Source organism: Copidosoma floridanum, unplaced genomic scaffold (assembly GCF_036245765.1).
Source record: "Copidosoma floridanum isolate Cflo_tuat_1 unplaced genomic scaffold, Cflo_Japanese_pri ptg000030l, whole genome shotgun sequence".
Classification (NCBI taxonomy): domain Eukaryota; kingdom Metazoa; phylum Arthropoda; class Insecta; order Hymenoptera; family Encyrtidae; genus Copidosoma; species Copidosoma floridanum.
Window position 1 is genome coordinate 10,572,509 of NW_028321907.1, and position 20,849 is coordinate 10,593,357.

At 43.2% G+C, this 20,849-nt stretch overlaps 1 protein-coding gene across 1 annotated transcript in view; it reads right to left on the reverse strand.

Annotated features, from left to right (window-relative positions):
- LOC106639837 (paired box protein Pax-6) overlaps positions 1–20,849 on the reverse strand; it is a 127,608-nt gene that overhangs the window by 65,921 nt on the left and 40,838 nt on the right. The window contains exon 2 of the mRNA XM_089596172.1: positions 6,322–6,442. Coding sequence (XP_089452298.1) covers positions 6,322–6,334 — 13 coding nt within the window. The 5' untranslated portion in view covers positions 6,335–6,442. The remainder of the gene's footprint in view (positions 1–6,321; positions 6,443–20,849) is intronic.

The following is a 20,849-nucleotide window of genomic DNA, read 5'->3' on the forward strand; positions in this document are numbered from 1 at the left end:
TTCACCAGCGCCCGAGTTACGCCGACGATTGTGGGCACAGGTGTGGGCTTTCGACTCGTCAAACCATACAAATATACACACACTCAATTGTCTCGAGATTATTTTTGATTGCCAAACGTACGTGTGAATTTCCGAAATGAGTTGCCTCATGTGTGCGTCTGATTGGGTACAACTGTTAAAAAAGTCGAAAAAACAGGAAATGTTCGTCCTTCGTAAGTTGGAAAAAAAAACAAAGAAATCAATCATACCAATACATATGTATATAGGTGCGACCGAAAAAAAAAAACAAATAATCGAGTATTTATGAGATTTTCGAAGGATCCGTCGATTGGGTTTAGAGAGCGCGTTAATGATCGTTCTGATTTTCGCGGGTTAGAAAATTAGACAAACGAGGGCAAAAAGACCCTGTTCTCCCCCAATTTGTTTTAATGACGATCGACGCCAAGGGAGAGCAATTAAAATCTTTTCTTTCTTTCTTTTTTTTTTTTTTTTTTTTTTTTTCTTTTTGTTGGGCCAACGGTGTGAAAAAAGAAAAAAAAAAAAAAAAAAAAATTACCTCTGTATACATATTCACGCTGGGTGTACCAAAATAGAAGTCGGTGAGGGTATGGATGAAAATTTCTCATGACAGCGGATCAAAGAAGCAATTATGTCCCGTGCAAGTGGTCCTCCTCGGCGATTCCGCAATTCTCACAAAACTACACCCCAAAATGCACCACATCGGAGGGGAGAGCCCGACAAAACCCCGGCATTCCACGCGACACGCGCAAAGACATTCGTATATACACGTAAACTCACGCACAATGACAGACAGAGGCTGTAAAGAAAGGAATAAATAAATAAAGAACTCGAAGAAAGAAAGAAAAAAAAAGAGAGAGATCGAATGAGAAAAAAAAAAACGCAAATAATAGAAACCAGGGGGGGGGTCGATACCTACTTACGCAACGAGCGGTATACCGTGACGCTCGGGCTGAGCAAATATTTTGACAAAACGCGTACGACCTAATTTTCCCCTAAACGTTTCCGGAGATTACATCGGCGTACGCATACACGTATGTGTATAGTACACGCGTAAGCCGCTGTGTATGTATAATACCGTCTCCGGACATGGTAGCAGCCCGTGTCTCGCTCCGCCACCTCGGCAAAGTGCACGTACCCCAACTACCCCGAGTTGGATTGCGGCCGATGTATATGCTGTACTCCAACCCCCCCCCCCCGAGGGGTTTAAGCCTCTTCTCTTTCTCTCTTTACATGTGTACATATAAATACATTTTTTTCTCCATTTTGTTTCGTTTTATCTCATTCCACGTGTATACATGTGCCTTTTGGGCCCAAGTTAAAGTGTCTACTGTACGAAAATCACATGTCTATTTTTTTAATGACCACTTTTCTTTGAGAATCGCACGGATGGTTGGAAAAACAAAAATAAATAAAACATCATCTATCGTATTACCCATATCATTGAGAAGTAATATTTCCCCTTTTCGAAGCGATGACACTCGTTTGCCGCAATTTTCGAGACGTTAAATGAAACCCGAGAGTTAAATTTCGGTGTACTTCGCGCATCTTCTCCCCTCCGGATGCACCATACCCCCGACATTATACACACATCCCTCCGAAGGGGAGGAAGTGGATAAAAAGGTCTGTTTACCGAATGGGCCCACGCCACCCCCTTCTTACGTCACCCTCCAAGGGTATATATATACACCTCGCGTACATCTCGCGAGAGGAGAGACTTGCTCGCCCCCTTTTCTTCGTCCCGTGGCATAAGGGGTTGTTGCTATACCACCACCCGTGTTCGGTCTCTCGTGGATTTCTTCGGTGCCTCACGACAGGGGAAAAAAAAGAGAGGGTACGCAAGCAGAAGAGGCTGTCCTAAAGGGTGTGTCGTCGAAAAGATAGAAGGGCGTAGGCAAGGAGGTGGGGGGAGGGGGTAAGAAGGCATGTGGTTAATGAGAATTTAACGAGAGAGATGCGGGGCTGCTCGAGTTGGAGGAGCTCGATTAACCGAGTATGCGTGTGTGCGTGCGCTGTATCGCGTGCTCCGGGGTATTGGCTGGTGGTGCTGTCTTTGGCGTCTCGAGACTCTCGGCTATACGGTGCCGAGGGTGTACGCGAGTAAATGGTTATCAGGCGACGGGAGATGAGAATTAAAAATTTTTACCATTAATACATCCATTTGATTGCATGAGAGGGTGGGAAGTCATCTCGGAACGGTATCATCATATGACACGTTATCGAAGGTATACACGTGGAGAAAAACAATGGCTATACTGAAAATAATTATCTTAACAATAATGGATCAGTTTAATTGTTCGATTAAAGATATGAAAATACACTCGAAGAAATAACCAATATTTTAATATCATTTCGCATCACAAGTTGATTGATACTCGACAACACAGAGAGGGGTAGGTCACCCCAAACAAAGTAAGCAAACTAAAATCCACGCATAATAAATCAGCCGGCGAATTAAAGTCACCCGCGCGCACTGCCGAGGCGTCGAGGCTCCCTGCAGGTCAAATTGGCGTAAACGCGTTTTGGCCGTGGCACAGCAGTCGGCTATGGCATCGCTCCAAAGCGGATGTTTTTTTTTTTTTTTTTTTTTTTTTTCTTCAACGCTTGGACACCAAGTATGTACTTTTTTGGGCATTTTCCTGTACCCCATATAACTATACATCCCCTCTTTTTCTTTTGTCCAAGGAAAGGCGATGGAAAAACGAATGGTCGAACCAGATTGGAGAAGATGGATCGGTAGAAAGGCGCCGCACGTCTCGGCGATTAGGTAGCCGAGAGATACCATAGGTAATGCTTCATTTTACTCGGACCAAACGCCCCTTGTTGGTGTACGTTCATCTGGTGAAAAATATTCAATAAAAGTCAAGCAACCACTCGTACATTTACATGCACAAAGACTTTGCACAAAGAGAGAAACGCCACATCAATGCGGGATACGAGTCCTCCCTTTGAGGGGGAGATTGTTTTATTTTCCTCCTCCTCGTTTGTACGAACGCACGCGACGCGCCTCAAGATAACACAGGAAAAGAAAGAGTATAGCTACGGTCCCTGGGCAGGGTGTGCATGCAGATAGAAAAATACCGACCCACGTGCCCACGCAAGGGTGTATTATACACTTGGGCCGATCCAACGCACGTATGTACATACATAGTTACACTTTGAGCGCTTTGAAATTCAAACCACCTCGTCGCCTTTTTTTTTCATCCTCGATACAGGTATACGCTTTTACTCGGTATCGCGCATCATCGTTTCTCTTTCTCTTCCTCCCACTGTTTTATTATATATATACGTATAAGGTATACAGCCCCTGATCCACTCGCTTTACCTTATACCGATTCCTCCGGCGTCGCGAATTCCTAAGCGAAATGTGTACAATGTATCAAATGGTTGTGGATGGAGAAACGGTGACACACGCCGGCTCTTATCGCGAGACTGTCAGGATGGGGGTGCACCGCGTACACGTGTTGAAAAATGCCGAAAAATCATGAGGTGGAGCAAACGAAATTTCGTAAATTTCACGCGTAACGACCGGGTAGGGTGTACATTTTATTTTTGGCACCCCTCGTGTGGGGTAGTTGAAACAAATGCTCACGTAACGACTGTCAGAGTTAATTTTTCTTCTTTATTTTCTTTTTTTGGAATTTCGATTTATATAATGTACATCACAGGGTAATCCGTCCATCTGCGCGGGCTGTCCAACACTGTAACATAAATGGCTGTTTGACTGGAAATTGGGCCAATGGTACTCAACGAGGTAATAGGACTCGAGTAATTAAAGATCGAATGGAGCAAAAATCCTTAATAGGCCCAATGAGCGGTTGGTACTCTGGAAAAAAAGGTGGTGAAAGAAAAAACGGCGCATTCGTAGAGAAGAGGCGAAACATCCGCGGGACGGTGTAGAGAGTACATGCAGTAGAACACGGTAGTGTAGAGAAAAACGGCGGAGTTTACAGCCATCCGTTGAACGTCAGACTTCAGACGGACGGAGAACCAAGAAACGAGCATAAACGTACATGCACGCGAAATATATACAGGCACATCATGGGGGGGGGGGGCTCGTGTACACGCGTATATCCGCTTTTACCGAATTCCGGCGGAAAAGAGGAAAGCGCGGAAGGCTCGAGTCTCTTTCTCCCTGCACCCATCGTACCTGTATATATACACGGAGCACAGGTCGAAATGTGCCAGCGAGAGCAGTCGTGCCGGGCCTCGTCTTCGTCGTCTGCCGCGGCGCCTTCGTCTGTTTGAAGAGGGAATTTCACAGTCGAATGCACCCGATGCAAGACGTACAGTCTCCAAACCCCACCAAAAGCCTACTCTCTCTCTCTCTCCTCCCCGTTTTTGCTCTATACTTTTCGTACATGCCTCGAAGCGCCCGAGACCAATTTCGATTACTTTATATGCAGCGCAGCGGCTCCTCTCTTTTCTTCATTTCTGTGTATATATATGTATCATCATCCTCCGTGTCCTCTTTTCCCCCGTGTCTCTCTCGTCCGAAACGTGCACAACGAAATTCTTACCGCCTGCACCGAGTATTTTTTCAACAGATTTCATCCCCCCCCCCACACCTACCCTCGAGCTGCACTCGATAACGAACTCTAATGGTGTTTGAATGTGATTATAGTGTATAACATCAGAGAAAAGTCGCGCCTGGGCGCACCGAAAATCCTTCGATTTTCGACTCTCTTTCTCTCCCCCGCGGGTAAGGGATGAATAATACATACATACATACATACCACATCGCACGGTGTATTTCCTTTGAGACGCACCACATATTTATGATAATGTAAGTACACGCGAGGTCTCGGTGGACGAGCCGTTGGGATGTTTTAATTACTTCAAAGGGAGGAAAAAACCATACGAGGGAGTGCCGGGGGATGAAAAAAAAAAAAAAAAAAATCCCGTGTATCGCTGCCCTCGAAAAAGCGCAGGGAGAAAGAAACTCGCGATTGTGCGTGGCCGGAGAAGCCGCGGCTGTTGCCACTCGAAGGGACTCGTTGGCGTAAGAAAAAAGAAATGAGCATCAGCATGGGGTGTAAGAGCTCGTCTTTTAAGTAGCAGCAGAAGAAGAAGGTTGTTATACACGTAGGCGCCTTGAGTACGCGAATGAATGAAAACCCCGGGGGGAAGGGAGGGGGGGGGGTGAAGTGAGCCGCTGTCGAATCAAAGGTAAAGGATGAAAGGGCTGCAGCGACGTTGGAGATGACACAGAGAATTTTTTTTTCTTCTCTCTTCATCTTTGCTCCTTAGCGGCCCTCGACACGACCGAAGGTGAGCATAACTTTATTTCATTTGGAAAAATCATCGGTATGTGTGTACGCGAGCATCGAATGGATTTCATCTCGTAAGCTCAAACTCGCCGGATGCGCCCCTAATTACAATCTCCTCGGAGTCGAGGGTCTCTCCCCTGCGCTTGCCAACGACACCCCCTCGAGCGAGAGCTAGTCGTCACCCTCTCTTAGAAAAAAAAAAAAAAAAAAAAAAAAACCCACGACGAAGACAAGAAAGCGTGGAAGACGGTGTCGTCGTCTGCGGGGGCTATAAGGGCCAAATGGAAATCAATACGTGAAGTGAGCAGCGGCAGCTAGTTTCGCGCGGAGGAGCCCAGCTCCCCTCTCTCTCTAGTGCGAGTCGAATAGCCGGGAAACTGAGGCTGTGAAGTACTTACCAGGGGTATGGGGGGAGGGAGGCCGAGAAAGGAGGAGGAAGAGCCATTCAGGACTAATGGGGTTAAACGCCTTGACTGGCCGATCCGCTGTATTACCCGATGCTATATACGTATACCCTGTCTGACGTACATTTCCTCTTTGTGCCTCCTTTGTGCGTTGGTGTAGATGGGTGCGCGTGTACCGGAGATAATGGGAATAACCTTGGGAATCTAATTGGCTTCTGTGCACGCACAGGTGTCATACCTAAGTGGTTTTTCTCTTTATCTCGGCGCGTTTTGTTCCAACTTTGTGCCAACAGAGGCTCGTTTGCTCTTTGTCGATTGAACGGAAGGGCTCACGGGTTACGTACACCCATTATGGTACAATATGTCAATGCGAACTCTATTATACAATTGGGAGGTTTTTTTGTTCATCGGGAAAATAAAAATCTCCACGCGTATAACAACGCCTTAACTTGGCAAAAAAAATATTTCTTTATAATACTAATACTGATGTCTCTCACAATTAAATAAATCATGAGCTTGATGAAATCGCACGGTGTATCTTGGCCTACGGAGTCGGTGAGCGCGAAAATGCAAACGGTGCACGGGAGGGTGCAGGGAGAAAGAAAGATAGAGGATTGCCGGTAACTCACCCTTGTGTGCCATGTCGTCAGGGACGGTGGCCAGAAGGCCGGTGGCGCCCGGCCATGGAGCGACCGCAGCGCCCTGGAGCTGCGACGGCAGAATCTTCGGGCCTTTCTGCGCTTCCGGTCGCTGAAACAGACAACGGAAAGCCCTTGTAAATAATCTGAAATTCAACGTGAAATTATCCTCGTATGTGGAACAATTAAAAAAAATGATATACATGTGTCGTTTACATAATTAAGATAACGAGGGTGTTTCTACATGTGTTAATTATCATGGTCACGTACTAAACGCAGTAGCGTTCAAAAAAGATACAAATCGCAAGTCCCAGTCTATGTATAGGAAACAAGTAAGTATGATTAATAAATATTTATAGACGAAACGAGCTGGCAATTGGGAAAGCGCTCGTCCGCAGCCTCCCGAGAGAAAACTTTTTATCAGCGGGAGTTACTCTTCTTTACAAAATCCGGTAACTCACCAAAGTAAATGATTACGAAACTCGGGGTTTTTTTTTTTTTTTTTTTTTCGCAACAAATTGTTTTTCCACGAGCCGCACAAAAACCCGAGCCGTGCACCTGTGTCAATTGTATACGTATATACTACAGGGATCCGAGACGCAAGAGCCAATCGTCGCAGCGACACTTTGTGCGTAGGTATAAGATAATGTTTTCTCGGCCAAGTTTGTACAGCTCAAAAGATGATTAAGCGATAAGTCGACTTTGCTCGAGAGCAACGGTGTATGTTATTTGTTTGTCGATGTAATACGTTCCCGTTCAAGTTGACGATGAGGCTTACACTTGTGGACACTTGACGGATACATGTGCTTCTTTTTTTCCTCTAACGAGTGATTTGGCATTCGGATCGATTTTTGGGACCCAAAGGGCACCTTGTCGATTATCTGGTAACAAAAGATACACGCGTGCCCGTGAACTCGACTTTTCCTCGTACACCCGATCGCTGGAAATAAAAATTGTTGCGCAACGACTTGTCACCTCGTCGCGTAACAAACGCTCCGCGCGTATTCCCTTTGCGACGTGCAAATCCACCGAAATGCCAAATAAAAAAAAACAACTCAGGAAATCGCACTCGAAGTAAGAGAGGGGGTAGGGGAAATCAGCATCGAGTGCACCCCTCGTCCCATCTATATATAATTAGTCGTTATCCCCCGGCGCACTTGAAATCGTACACAATGAGCTCCGTCAGAGAGGAGCTCCCTGACGCGCACCCGTACGTCCTCGATGTCTCTTATGTAATAACGTATAGGCACACATACGGGATGCACTCGTATCGAGATAACGGTAAGAAGATCATCGAGTGCCGTAATTACCTGCGGGTGTGCAAACGCCCCTGTTGTCCTTGACTAACAAAAAAGTTTGTGTTTCAAAATTGAGAGTAAAAGAAGAAGAGAAAAAAAAATTAGGGAAGAATAGAGGGGAAGGGGGTTTTACGGCAGACACGGGGGAAGCGCGCCAAGTGCGATATAATTAGTGCCATGTAGGGAGGGGTGTGCAAACTCGTTGCTGTTTCAGCTTATGGGGAAAGTGATGTAGATCCCTTTTTGCGAGCATAGAGCGGCGTTGTTGATTTTTTTTTCTTCCTTTCTTTTTCGGGTAATCAAATTCGTCCGATTCCAAATGAATCGCGTCCGATGAGTTGGGCTGGTATAGCGACGGCAATCGATTGAGAAGGAGAAGGTACACGAGATAAGTCGAGCAAAACCAGGTAATCCGTCCGGAAGACCTTTAAAGTTCGAGTGCCTTTCCACGACGAGGTGTCGGTAAAAAAAAAAAAGAAAAAAAAAAAAAAGACTCGACTGCATGAATCTCGAGACGAAGAAAAGCTCTACCGAGGGAGGGATTACCTCGGATTACGCCGACAAAAGTATAGAAGACCGGGAATCCGAAAGACGAGGCGCCGGGACGAGCTGTCGAATTATTCTTACAGAGATGCTGAACTTATTCCGCTGCAGAAAGAATACACATACACTAACGAGCTTGCGGTGAGCTTTCCGACATCCCGTTGACGAGTGTCGTTTACATCGTTTCGTTCTTTGTTGAATGGCAACCAATTTTGGTGAAGCGACTGGTTTACTTTTTGTCAACTCATTCATAGTTGGTGCAGCAAAAATAAAAAAAAATAAATAAATAAATTTAAAAAAAGTTCAAGTTGCATAAATATAATGTGGTCTCAAAGAATTTGATCACATAAATTCCCGAAGCGGTAAAAATATAAGCGATTTTTTTTTTCTCATATGCACAGATTACATCGTTTATGATGTTTAACCGAGTCGATTCGAATCGGATTGCGGTTCGATTAACGCGCCGCTTACGTACGTGTGTGCGTTTATACAGACCGCGACCAGTTCTCCGCGAAGTTGTCTCTCGTTTTTCATTTTTCAAAGTGTCTCTTTCGTAACGGGATCAACTTGTTTACGGAGACCAGAAAATGCCTTTCGTCGATGGTTTCTTTGAGGTACCGTAGTTAGTTGAGGGGAAAAATGTCCTTTGACGTATTCAAAGGAAAATACAAGCTCATTGAAAATAAACTAATGCCGAAAAAAGCGCTCAATAGTTGGACGGAGGGGATTGTAATTAATTTACAGATACAATCGAAGCGATGGAAGTAAATTTATCATTTCAATGAAATTCTTATCAAAGCAATGCGAATCGATTCAATAAAGTAAAGATTTCTGCATAACATATTTTACCTTATGTTTCGTAAATGTGTCGTCGGAGCAAGTTATTTTTCATATTTTGGGTTTCAAGTAGTCGAGCATTTTACGATACTTTTAGTATATTTTAGTCAAATTTTTACGTAAAAAAAAATCCTGATGCACGAACGTATGACATAAAAGTTTATGATTCGCTATAGTTGCAAAATTATTGTTTAAAAAAAAAAAAGGCCTGTTACAACGGTAAAAAAAGACTGGAATTTCACGATTTGCATCTACGTCTGCTCACAATGTCTGACAATGTAAAAACACGAGAAAGCATTTGTTACGAAGCTTTAAAATGATCTAATTGTACCTGCAAGATAATTCCTTCCTTATAAAACATACATATGTATAAAATACGTAAACTAAATTTTCCAAAAGAAAAAAAAAAACTTTTTCCCAAAATCAGAGCATCGATCGATTACCTTATGGCGCAAGAAATTTCCTTTTCACCCCGCACGAGCCGCTAAAACTTAAGCTCGTTCTTTGCCGAGTCTCTCGCAGTGACAATGAAAAATTAACGCTGTCGCGGGGCGCGAGCATTTCCATGCTAAAACGACATTCCCGTCTCGGTGTTGAACACACACAAACGTAGGTATACACGCGGCGACGGTTCGACGCGTCTGGAAAAGAGGAGGGCAGGGAGGGGGTGGCACGGTAGACTGCCGCGGGTGCAAAACACAAACGCCCACCGCCGCCGCTGGCCACTTGCGAGCGTGTATATATACACAATCACACCCGCGGCACCGAGATTTTTTTTCTTTCCCTCTCCTTTTTTTTTTATTTTTTTTTATTTTTATTCTTCAAAGTTTGAGAATAACAGTACACAGGTGCTCGAGGCAAGCGCGTTCGTTTGGTTTTTCAAAGATCAAAGCCAACAGAGGCGTTCGGCCGACGAGGAGGGCTTGCTCGCAAGCTCTCGAGAGCAAAAAATCTCGGAGGGTGAATTTTCTCCTTGCTTCCGTTTTTACCCCAGCTCCATGGGCTTGTTTTTTTTTCCTTTTATTTTTCCGTTCTGGTAATTCGCGATTAATTAGACTCGAGTGCTGCGTTCTCCGTCACCGCTGACGCGAAAAATACATGTTAGCAGTTCGACGGCCGAGACTGGGAAGTGGGAACGAGCTTACACGAGCGGTTAATGGAGCGAGGGGCTAATCGGGAAATAGGATCAGCGGTGTCAGTTTTTACGGAATTCAATGTAAAAGTAGTGATGTTGCGGTCAGTAAAAAAAAAAAAGAAAATTAAAAAGTATAGTCGTTTCAAACAAGGTGTTAAAGATGTACCTACGAATCGACACATTACACACAGAGTCTGACTTTGCGTGATAGGAGATGATAACAAATTAATATTGTTGATCTTTGGACACTGCCAGCGATTGATGTATCGTTAGGGGTGGTTTGCGATAAATCCACCATCCCAAAAAGCTCAATCCCTTGGTAGGGAAAAATTAAGTTCAACGTAGCCATAGCATTTAAAGCCCACCCTTAAAAATAATCATCTGCCACGTGACGCAGCATCAGAAGAAAAAAAAAATCTCCGTACAAAAATGAAGCACGGACGTCGCTTCGGAACACGTGTACTCACCAAGATCCGCCGACGGCCGTCGTTCGCGCGCTTTTCCTCCTTCTGCCCGTCGAGCTCGAAAAGCTCCCGGATTGGTTCGTCGTCTTGCAAAACTCGGAACGGCAACACAACAACGAGGCACGTGTCCCTCTCGTACTGATTTTGCTTATCGCTAAAGCAAAGCCGGCACTCGCGTAAAATACATACTTGCAAATGGGTCCTCAACGAAATAACAATAATAATTACAATTACAATTACAATGGTAATAATAATATGCACTTTTCCCGTGTACTATTCAACTCTGACTCGTATGTTTATTGCACTCCGTTTACCGCAGTCCCCCGCCTCTACGCACACCAGCATCACAACTACCGCCCAAAAGTTCATTTGACGATTTCTCCAGAGACCTGCACCTTGAAGTCTCGCCGCAAAGATCAGGCAGCGAGATGAGTTATAACAGTTAATAGTGACAATCGCAGCTCTCCGGGGTATCGAGGGTCAAACTGGGGTGAACGTGGTCATGCGATCGTTGTCCGATTAGCCGAATAATTTGTTTTTTTTTAGAGTAAAAAAGTAGATGAAGGAAAAAAAATTAAACAAACAAATAAAGCACACACTGCAGGGCACCCACACACAGCACCCGCGTGCCGTGAAATGCCGCCGCTGCTGCTGCTGCTGTCGTGTTATCTGGCCTGCTGTCGCAGAACGCCCGTACATACAGATCGACAGCGCCGACTTAACTAAGGGTTGCCAGCCAAAGCGCGCCGCTGCACCGCATCCATCGGCTCTCTCGCCTCACCCTCTGTCTCGTATTTTTTTTTTCCCCCCCGGAGCAGAGAGTGAGAGCTGCACCAGAGAGGGCGGGCATGCCCGCGATGTATCGAGGACGACCGGCCAGGGGGAGGGTGGGGAGCAGGCATGAACTCCGTCCCCCTACTTGGATCTCGAAGCGGGGGGGGAGCCAATGGGAACCGACCGGGGGAGTGGGGGTAGGCGCGCGCGCAGGATTTCAAAAGGGGGTGGGGGTTGGGGGCGCGCGCGCCTCTCGGGCCTCATCGATTCTGAATGGGCGAGCTGCTCAGCCGCGCGGAAGGTACATTGGAGGGCGCCCACGCCGAGTGGGGGAACAAACGAGCATACCGCGAGCACGATATCGTGGAGAAGGCAGGCTGCCGGGGCGCATGCGTTTCTACTTCTACTCTTGTCTCGTGATATAATTATTGTGTGTCCAGGACTTTGTTCCGCGTCCTAAAACGCGACAGTCGAGCCGTACCTGTAATGTAAGGTGGTCCCGACTCTCAGCTTGATTTTTTGGGTCCGCTCCACGATAGTTTTTCAAATTTGAACTTTGTATGTTTCTCAGAGTTTTTTTTTTCCATTACATGATTTAATAGCAGATGCTTATTAAATCAAAAATAATTAAAAAAACATGGATGTAGGAAGTTTAAAATACTCACATCTGATGTGAAAACTGTTTGAAAATAGTTTTTATATTTTAAGCATAAGTAGCAAAGAATTGTGATAAATTTATGCTTTACTCATTAGAACCATTAGAACCAATACGTAGACGATTAAGAGTAATGTACTTACCTATTTGACATTGAACTACAGTTTTGGACGAACAAGTTGAATTAAAAAAAAAAAAAAAATTGGACAATTTTCCAACAAAAAATTTTGTATCGTTTCAGCAACAGAATGTACCCGAGTATAACTGACGCAATTCGTTCAAAAAGTAACGTCTCTGATAACCAACTATAGAACTGGATTACAATATTCATATAATTTGACAAGTGCAAACGCACGAGCTACCAGTCACGATTGCTTAGACAAGTGACAGCTCACAAAAGTTGAAATATTTTTTTTTTTCACTTATCTTTTTTACGTGCCGGTTATCAGCCAATTTTAAAAATAAAAGCCTTTTAATTGAGATGCTATTGAATCGTCTGATATAATCTTGATCAAATAGTTTATGTAACCCGACGAGTCTCTTTCAACGAGTAGGTGTACAATGTGTTCATTTGTATCTGAGGTATAATATTTAAAAATGTACCACAGTTAGCGCACGTACGTGTTTCTATATACTTGATAGAAAAAAAAAAAAAAAAAAAAAAAAAAAACACCCTCTTAAAAAAAAGACACAAGACTTGCAAGAGGCGCTTAAAAAGGGATACGTAAGCATGGGGGAAAAAAAAATACCGAGAGAGAGAAAAAAGTTAGTAGGTGTACTTGCACGAGCAAAATGGAAAAACACAGAGCGAGGGGTAATCAGATTTTCGCGTTAACGCATGTATGGTACGTGTACGAGGGAGGGGAGCAAAGCAGGGCGTATTTTGCGAGACAAAGCGAGAAGCGTAAAAACAAAAAAGAAGGAGGAAGAGGAGGCCAGAGGAATTTAGCCGTACACGCGTATGTATATGAGCAAACGACACGCTTACGGTACACGTATAGTCGAAAAGTCGGCCGAGCGCGTTCGGAGGATATTAAAATATAATTGGCGCTTGTCCCCCTTTGTTGTGCGCGAAGCGCTATCTAGTCACGCGTGCAACTCTCTCTCTCTCTCTCTCTCTCTCCAAACCCTTTTTCCTCGCGTCCCGTCCTCTTTTGCGGGTGTTATGCACGCCAGGCTTGAGCCGACACTCACCCTCTGCACCATCATACCATACCGTGTATACGTACGTATACGTGTTATGCGCATTTTGCACGCTTGTATGTGCAAAACGAGAGCTTCAAAGTACCTATATGAATTTTAACCGAGGATATGTAATATGTTTACTTTGTAATGAGTAATCGTACACGTACGTGCAGAATATACACGAGAGATGGAGTAAGTTTCCTTTTTTTTTTTTTTTCTGTCTTTACAAAATATGTATTATCGTATACATAAAATGTACAATTATTATACGTAATATAATTAGATGTCCAGGTGTGACAGTACTCGTTTCTCGTTATTAAAAAATCACTAAAATTTTCACCTCCGCTCGTATGAAATTCATTTCCCCGGTGCTGACGTTTATGAGTTTTCACAAAATGTTTCAATAATCCATCAAGTAAGGAGAACAAATATAATACATTCGGCGTAAGGAAAATCTGCAGTAATCGATCGTTAATTAAAAGTAGCACAACAACCGTAAATACATACAGAAAGAATAACGACAGTGTAAGTAAGGGCATGTATTATACCAAGACAAATGTACGAGTGGGAACGAAAACCGGAAGTAAAATGCAAGAGAGCGACGTGACGGGCGTCCCGCAAAGATCCCCCACGGCTGTATTATGTTGGCGCGGGGGCCTCTGGAAATACCGAGCAAAACCCCCCCGAAAAGGGAGAAAAGAAAAGATCAACCAATTACCCGATGGGCATTGGAGCCGTTGCATTTTCAAGGTATTGTCGATTGATTCGACGAGAGTTCTCGAAAAGTCACCAATCGTCGCGTGTCGAAGAGCGCCGACGGGCGCGCGTCGTCGAGTGCCCCATTGCACGCGCACAAGGCTCTATAAATTACAAATTTACAATACACTCTCTCGGCCGATTGCGGCACAATTAAGCGGAGACTCGCCGAGTCCACGCGTTACAGGGGCCGCAATGGTTTTTTGGACTTGGAGGGCTTTTTCGGAGGGGAAGGAGGACTGTAAATTTTACTTTTGCCGGGGTGGAAAAAAAAAGAAGCAGCCTTTTTTTCGCTAACCCAGAAAACAACGAAATCGCGCGAGACAGGGGGGAGTTAGCAGGAGAGAGAGAGAGAGAGAGAGCGGCAAAGATCCACGGCTGTGGAAGTAACGCGTTTCGATTTTACGTTAGCTCAGCTACGCGTGAATCCAGCCAAGGTCAAGTCGTTCGTTCGCTCCCCGTCCCCCACGTACATTATATCTACGCTCGAACAGTATACCTATACCCATGCATCTGCGCTATATATACGCGCGTATGTATGTACATATATAGGTATGGGGCATTATTGGATGTACATATATTTCTCTCGGTCTCTTTGCAGCACCTCTTGCACCCGATGCTATTATACGCTTATCTTTGCACATGTTGTATCTGCCGCCCTCTTTCTTCGATATGATACACTCCATTCTAAAACAGGACGTGCAATCAATTAGCGCTGAAATGCACGAGCAAAGTTCACTTTTAATTGTGTAATGAACGCCAAGAATAAATTAATGTTCATGCGTGTCTTTAAATATAAGTTTAGTGTGTCATAAAAAAAAGACTCAATAGTTTTTTTTTTTTTTTTTTTTTTTTCAATACAGCATATTACATAAAAAGAAAGAGAAAAATGACTGTAAGTACGAGGACACGCGATATACAGCGCATCGATCTGCACTCGAGCACGCAAGCGAGCAGACGATGTGACGAGTATTCCTGCGCATCATATAATATACTTTGCAGAAGGGGTTGAAGAAATGACGAGAGGGCTATTTTCGATCGAGAGACAGATGTATACGTGCGATGTGTTATGCATGACGATCGCGGATCGTTGGGCAGATGAACGGCGGTTTTTTTTTTTTAATTCAATGTACGAGGGTAAATGAATTTACATTTTTTTTGGGTGCATTTACATACCTACGAGTCAGTTGGGAGAATCAAGTGTTGCATTGATGCACCACCGATTTAACCAAATCAACTTTTTCTCAGTGTCGTGTATATTTTGGGGCTCCACGAATCGCTCGGGCTTCGGTATGGTCGTAGACTGACATGGTTCATCGTGTAAACATAGCGCCAACCGAGCACATGTTCAATTAAAGTTGCCAAGGATGATACAACCGCGGCGCGTTATCGGGTCGATTTATCGCATTTCTGCGGTCATATACGTATCGAAAATCAAATATTGATGCACTCGCCGTGTACATATTGACTCGAGGAAACTCTTTGTCCAAAGACTCGCTCGAATTTGCAGAAAAGGAAAGAAAAAACAAAAGAAACAAAAGGATCGATCGCGCGTAACCGAATCACGGTTGTTAACGAATCGACGCAATCGGCCGTCACGTAAGACTTGTCAAGTTCAAACCTCACACTCTGCGATTGTTTTCTTCGATAACTTCTCTCTCTCTCTCTCTCTCTGTCTCTCTCTTGCATTGCCAAGGGCTGATTTTTCAGAGAAAGAGACAAGGCGTTTGGCGCGAATCGTCGGATGACGGTAGCCTTGACACGCGATTATTCATCGACGCAAATTTTTCGACGATCACGTTTTGGAAAGGAAACTTGTTGCACCGCAGGTTTCCGTGTGCAAAGTGTAAACGACGGAAATAAACGTGTGTCTGAACAATGAAGGTCACACATTAACCAATGAATAATCATAATAATCCGCCACTTGTACGATCGCAACTGAAATACAAAATTAATACAATCGTCCACTTACACAAATCCAACAAATGACTCAAAGTGAAAAGCAAAAGGGAGAATTAATGCACATGCACGTACCTACGTTTTATACCTAATGATATAATCCATGGTGGAAATATTAGAGAAGAGAAAAAAAACACTGTATTGCTTGGGCAGGAAAAGGGGCTAAGGACCTAAGTAAGTATATAGATCAAACAAATTAACGCAACCAGGAAAAAGAAAAAGAGAGAGACAGAGAGGGGGGGGGAGACGGATTCACGCATGCGAGGCTTGTTTATTGCTGCTCATGGGTGGGGACGTCGTGGTAACCACGCCTTTGTTAAGGACGTCCTCCAATGGCGGTGTCCCCACGTGAGTCGCAGGAGCAGCAACGGGATATACCTATACAACATCCACGGCCCCTGAGCGCTGCAACTCTATAGTATAAGGTATAAGCAAATAATGGATAATAATTTGTATACTTATGATGATCCTTTCGCTGATAGTGAGGTGTACGGTCATTTCATAAAAAATGTAATTTTTCAAAGGGTGCTGGAGCGTGATTTATGAAATTCGGTATTTTTACATAATTTTTTCCAAGTTACATATCTTTTCAGAAAATACATTTGTAGGATTTTTTTTTTAAACTTAAAAAATGGTTTGGACAATAGAACCACGGTGTTTTTGAAAATTATAAGCTCCAAAACGAAAGGTTACCACCTACGGTTATCACGATAACTGTCTAATCGAAAATGTGAAACTTCATCAAAAAGGACAAAAATTTTTTTGATCTTACTAAAGTACAAAAATGTATCTTAATTTGTATAACTTTTAGTAATGGAGCGATAAAAAAATCCTAAATTATCTCATAGTATTGCATGAATGAATAAATGTCATGTTTATTAAAAGCAATCAGCAATCAGCTGTATTGGGTCTTAAAAAAAAATATACATATATATATATATATCTGTTGTCATTTCCACTAAAGTAAAGTTCGAAACAAGAAAACATCGGAAGAGGCTCGTGAAACACCGTATCATGCGAGTTTTTGGTTAACATAAAAAAGGTGTACTTCGACCATAAGACAAAGAAAGAGTCTTTGTTTACCTTTAATTTGCATCAACTAAAATAAGTACACCGACATTTGCTCGATCGCCATATGAAGGATAAAACTTTTTATCTCTCGTGTATACACGTATGTTGGCAAAAGTGGAAAAAAAACAGACTTTCCGACACAGATAAGAGAGATGTTTCGGTCGTTTTATCAGCACCCAAGTTGTGTAATGGTATTGCACAATCATTTGTGAGTATACATAATAATAAAGAGAACGGAATATTACAAATTAAAAATTTATGAAAAGTGTGTACAGTTGAAATTTCAGCTGATATTATTGACAGTTGGCGAGCAAAATTTACCTTTTTTTCCCCCAAATGTCAAGGCAGTAATTAAAACGGGCTCTTGCACGAATAACATTTGAGTCAAGGTTTTTTTTCTCGTTTTTTTACCTTTTGTGGAACTTGTTTTTCCGCCCGCATATTTTGACGAATAAATTCAGATACAATTTAGACACATTAGAAATTTGACACTATCATAGTGTTATCGATTCCGCACATATTAGTCTTATTTTAGTACATGAATATACATGCGATTGATTAATTTTCATCTCGTGAAAGAACCTCCGAATTCGATAGTACAGCTTATTGTTTAATACAATGTACGTGTCCAAACAAAAATGTGTGATATCATAATTAAAAATATAAAGTGTGTTCAGTATGTACCCGGTAGTTATTCTCACTCTATTAACTTGCTTTCATAGATTTTAGTCAACTATTGGTTGATCATACATATATTTTTACACGTATATAGGTACGAGTAAGATTTAAAGCAGTACAAAGCTCACATCTCAAACAATCAATCATGTAAAATTTTAATGTTGTTGGAAATTAACTTCACAAAAGTACTTTATTAATAAAGTGTGGATTGAGTTATCATTTTATTATTATTATTATTATTTTTTTTTTTTTATCGAAAACAGTCCATCAAATTAACCGCAATTCGTGTAAGCGTTACATTAAATTTTTTAAAGTAAAACAAGGTTTTTCCCTCTTTGATGTATTCAACAAACCAACATACATGGATTCACGTGACAACTAACTTTAGCGAGAAACGTTTCACTACCCATACCACATGACTAAAATACATCGAAAATTAAACTCTTAACTAGCAACTATACAGTATAATTTAAAAAAGGGCCACTTGTGAACAAGGTAATCCAAAGAAAGGAAAAAAAAGTAATATTTTTACCAAGCCCCCCCCCCCGTGCAATCACTCCCCCCGTACCTTTGCAGCGCCTTCATCGTGCATGACATAACACGCATACCCTGCAAACATAATCTCCCCTACCGGAGTGATTCAACGCGCAACTCCTCATAAATTATGGGCCCGCTCTCCACGAGTGTTCGCGTTCGCGTCAGCATTTAGCGTCGCGCGATGTCTGCACACCCACTATATTGGTCGAAACGTGAGCACTTTGGGGGAGGTAGGGGTGTTTGGTAGGTAGGTAGGTACCCACGTACAATCGCGCGTGTACGAGTACCACAGAGAGAGATAGAGAGAGAGAGAGTAGCCAACGTAAACGAGCGGATATCCTCTCTCTCACGGGCCATTACGGCTATCGTCGCGCGCGTCCTTTTTGGCTGTACCTTTGGCCTCTGACTGCACCAAATAAGCGGGAACCACACGCCGGGCTAATATATGTATAACAACGCGCGTGCGACATCAGCACTCACCCATCATGAATTTCACGTGCTCTGTACGAATAATTTACACTCCCACATCCCATACCCGCACCGGGAGGGACTTATTGCTGAAAATGCTACTTATAAGTACGCGCAAACCTGCGGGGATGATGATGCCACCCGGTCCGTGACTATGTATGAGAGTTTTTTTGGTACTTTCTTTCAACATGCTAGGAAGTAATTAGTAGTCGGCTCGAATGGCTGTGATAACGGGACGTGAGTCGTTACGATTGTTGCTGTTGATGGATTTTTTCCACAACTGGATTGTCATGTTGATCAATAGGTACCGTTTTCTTACCCAAAACATCTCTGGGTGGTGAAAAATGAGTAAAAATGGAATTTTTTTTTTTAGCATATTACTCGATGAAACTCTGCCCCTTACATTTCACGTAATCAACGCTAAATGATTATGAATCGTCTATACTATTAACAGTCAATGTTATGGTGGAAATTGATTCAAGTATACGTATGTACCCATAATAAATAAATTTAAAAAAAAAAAGAAAAAAGTTCGAGTGTGGCGTTAGTTGTTAAACCATTGGTGTACCAGCAGGGATGAGGTAAGAGACAGGTGAAGTCGCGCGGAAAGGCGGAAGAGATCCTTGACCATGAAACGTTGGGCTCTTACAGAGAAAAAAAAATACACCAGAGCCATCAAGGAGGGAAAAGAGATATAAAAAACTGTAGGTATAGTCCTCGATTCGCCAATATAGCGTAACTTTAAACTCTCCCGAAAACCCATAAAGTCGTATATACTTAGTACCCCAAGTGGTTGTCCATAACGAAAAGAGGTGGGCGCACGTGTGTATATACACATATATATATATATATACACATAAATACGTGTATAAACGACATACACGAGAGAGCTGGAAGTGTGTGCGCCGATGGGAGAGTATAAGGTGTCTCGCGTGGGAGAGAATCGAGGTAAATGAGATATGCACGGGCCTATATATTGTATACACATACATGACGCGTATATATAACCCTGCAGGCCATGACACCTAAGACGTGCGCGTAAGTTGGTCCTTGCGCTTACATCGCGCGATCGACCCTCCTGTTTCCAAGATGACGACGATGCCGATATTTACGCGCATCTCGAGGAACAATGGCAGATGACCAACGCTTGGGAAATGGACCACCGTGAAGCGCGAGACCTCGTGTGCGAGGAGGGACACGACGCTGTGCCAGAACTACTCGCCTGCTGTTGGTGTACAACGATATTTCTGTATATGTATACTAACACCGCGTACAGTTGCGACACAATCTCGCACCCACGCGCCTTACTTCGTTTCGGCAGGTGTTTGTCCATCGCTTGCGGCAGGTACACCCTCTAATGTATTACATGCGCACTACAATACCCCAAGGGTGTAATACGGTACGGTTCTTTGGCGTACATTACGTATATATATGACAAGATGATCCCCTGTATTTAATTTACATATTCGTATATCAATAGGTGTATTACATTATATCCATTTATTCGTAAATCATTAGCACCTAACTAGCTCGTGTATTGTCATTCAAAAGCTATTTCGTAAATATACTAATGCTTTCACGGAAGTGTCACCATCAGACGAGCCCATTATATGCATGTACAGCCGAAACATCTCAATAGCTCAATAGCATTAGCATGAGAAATGAAAGAGTGTCCCTAAATCCAGGTAATGATGCATCACAAATGTCTAATGGGGCGCACCACCATCTAGTCGTGAACAAAACTTGGAAAAATTGAATACCAAAAAATAGAAAAAAAAAAAAAAGAAGAGAGAACACACAACGAAAAAAATCGACAACTCTCGCGTAATGGCGCGTTTCTATATTATACAGTTTCCAGCGAAGAAAGCCAAAAAATGTATACCATACCACAATCGAAAATACCCGGTAACACGGGACGGAGAAAAGTCGAGAGGCCCAAATATTCCCATGGCACCGCACTACTGTTATTATTATATCATAGTAACCATCCCCGAGTCCTCGATTTCCACGGAGATGGTAGGTATACATGGAAGGTGGAGATGAGAGGCTTTTCGCGGCTCACCTCGAAATAAAGTACGTATACACAAGAGACTCCTCCGGCGGGGCATCATATATATTATACGCGTGGACTTTGCGCAACAATGACGGCACACACCGAA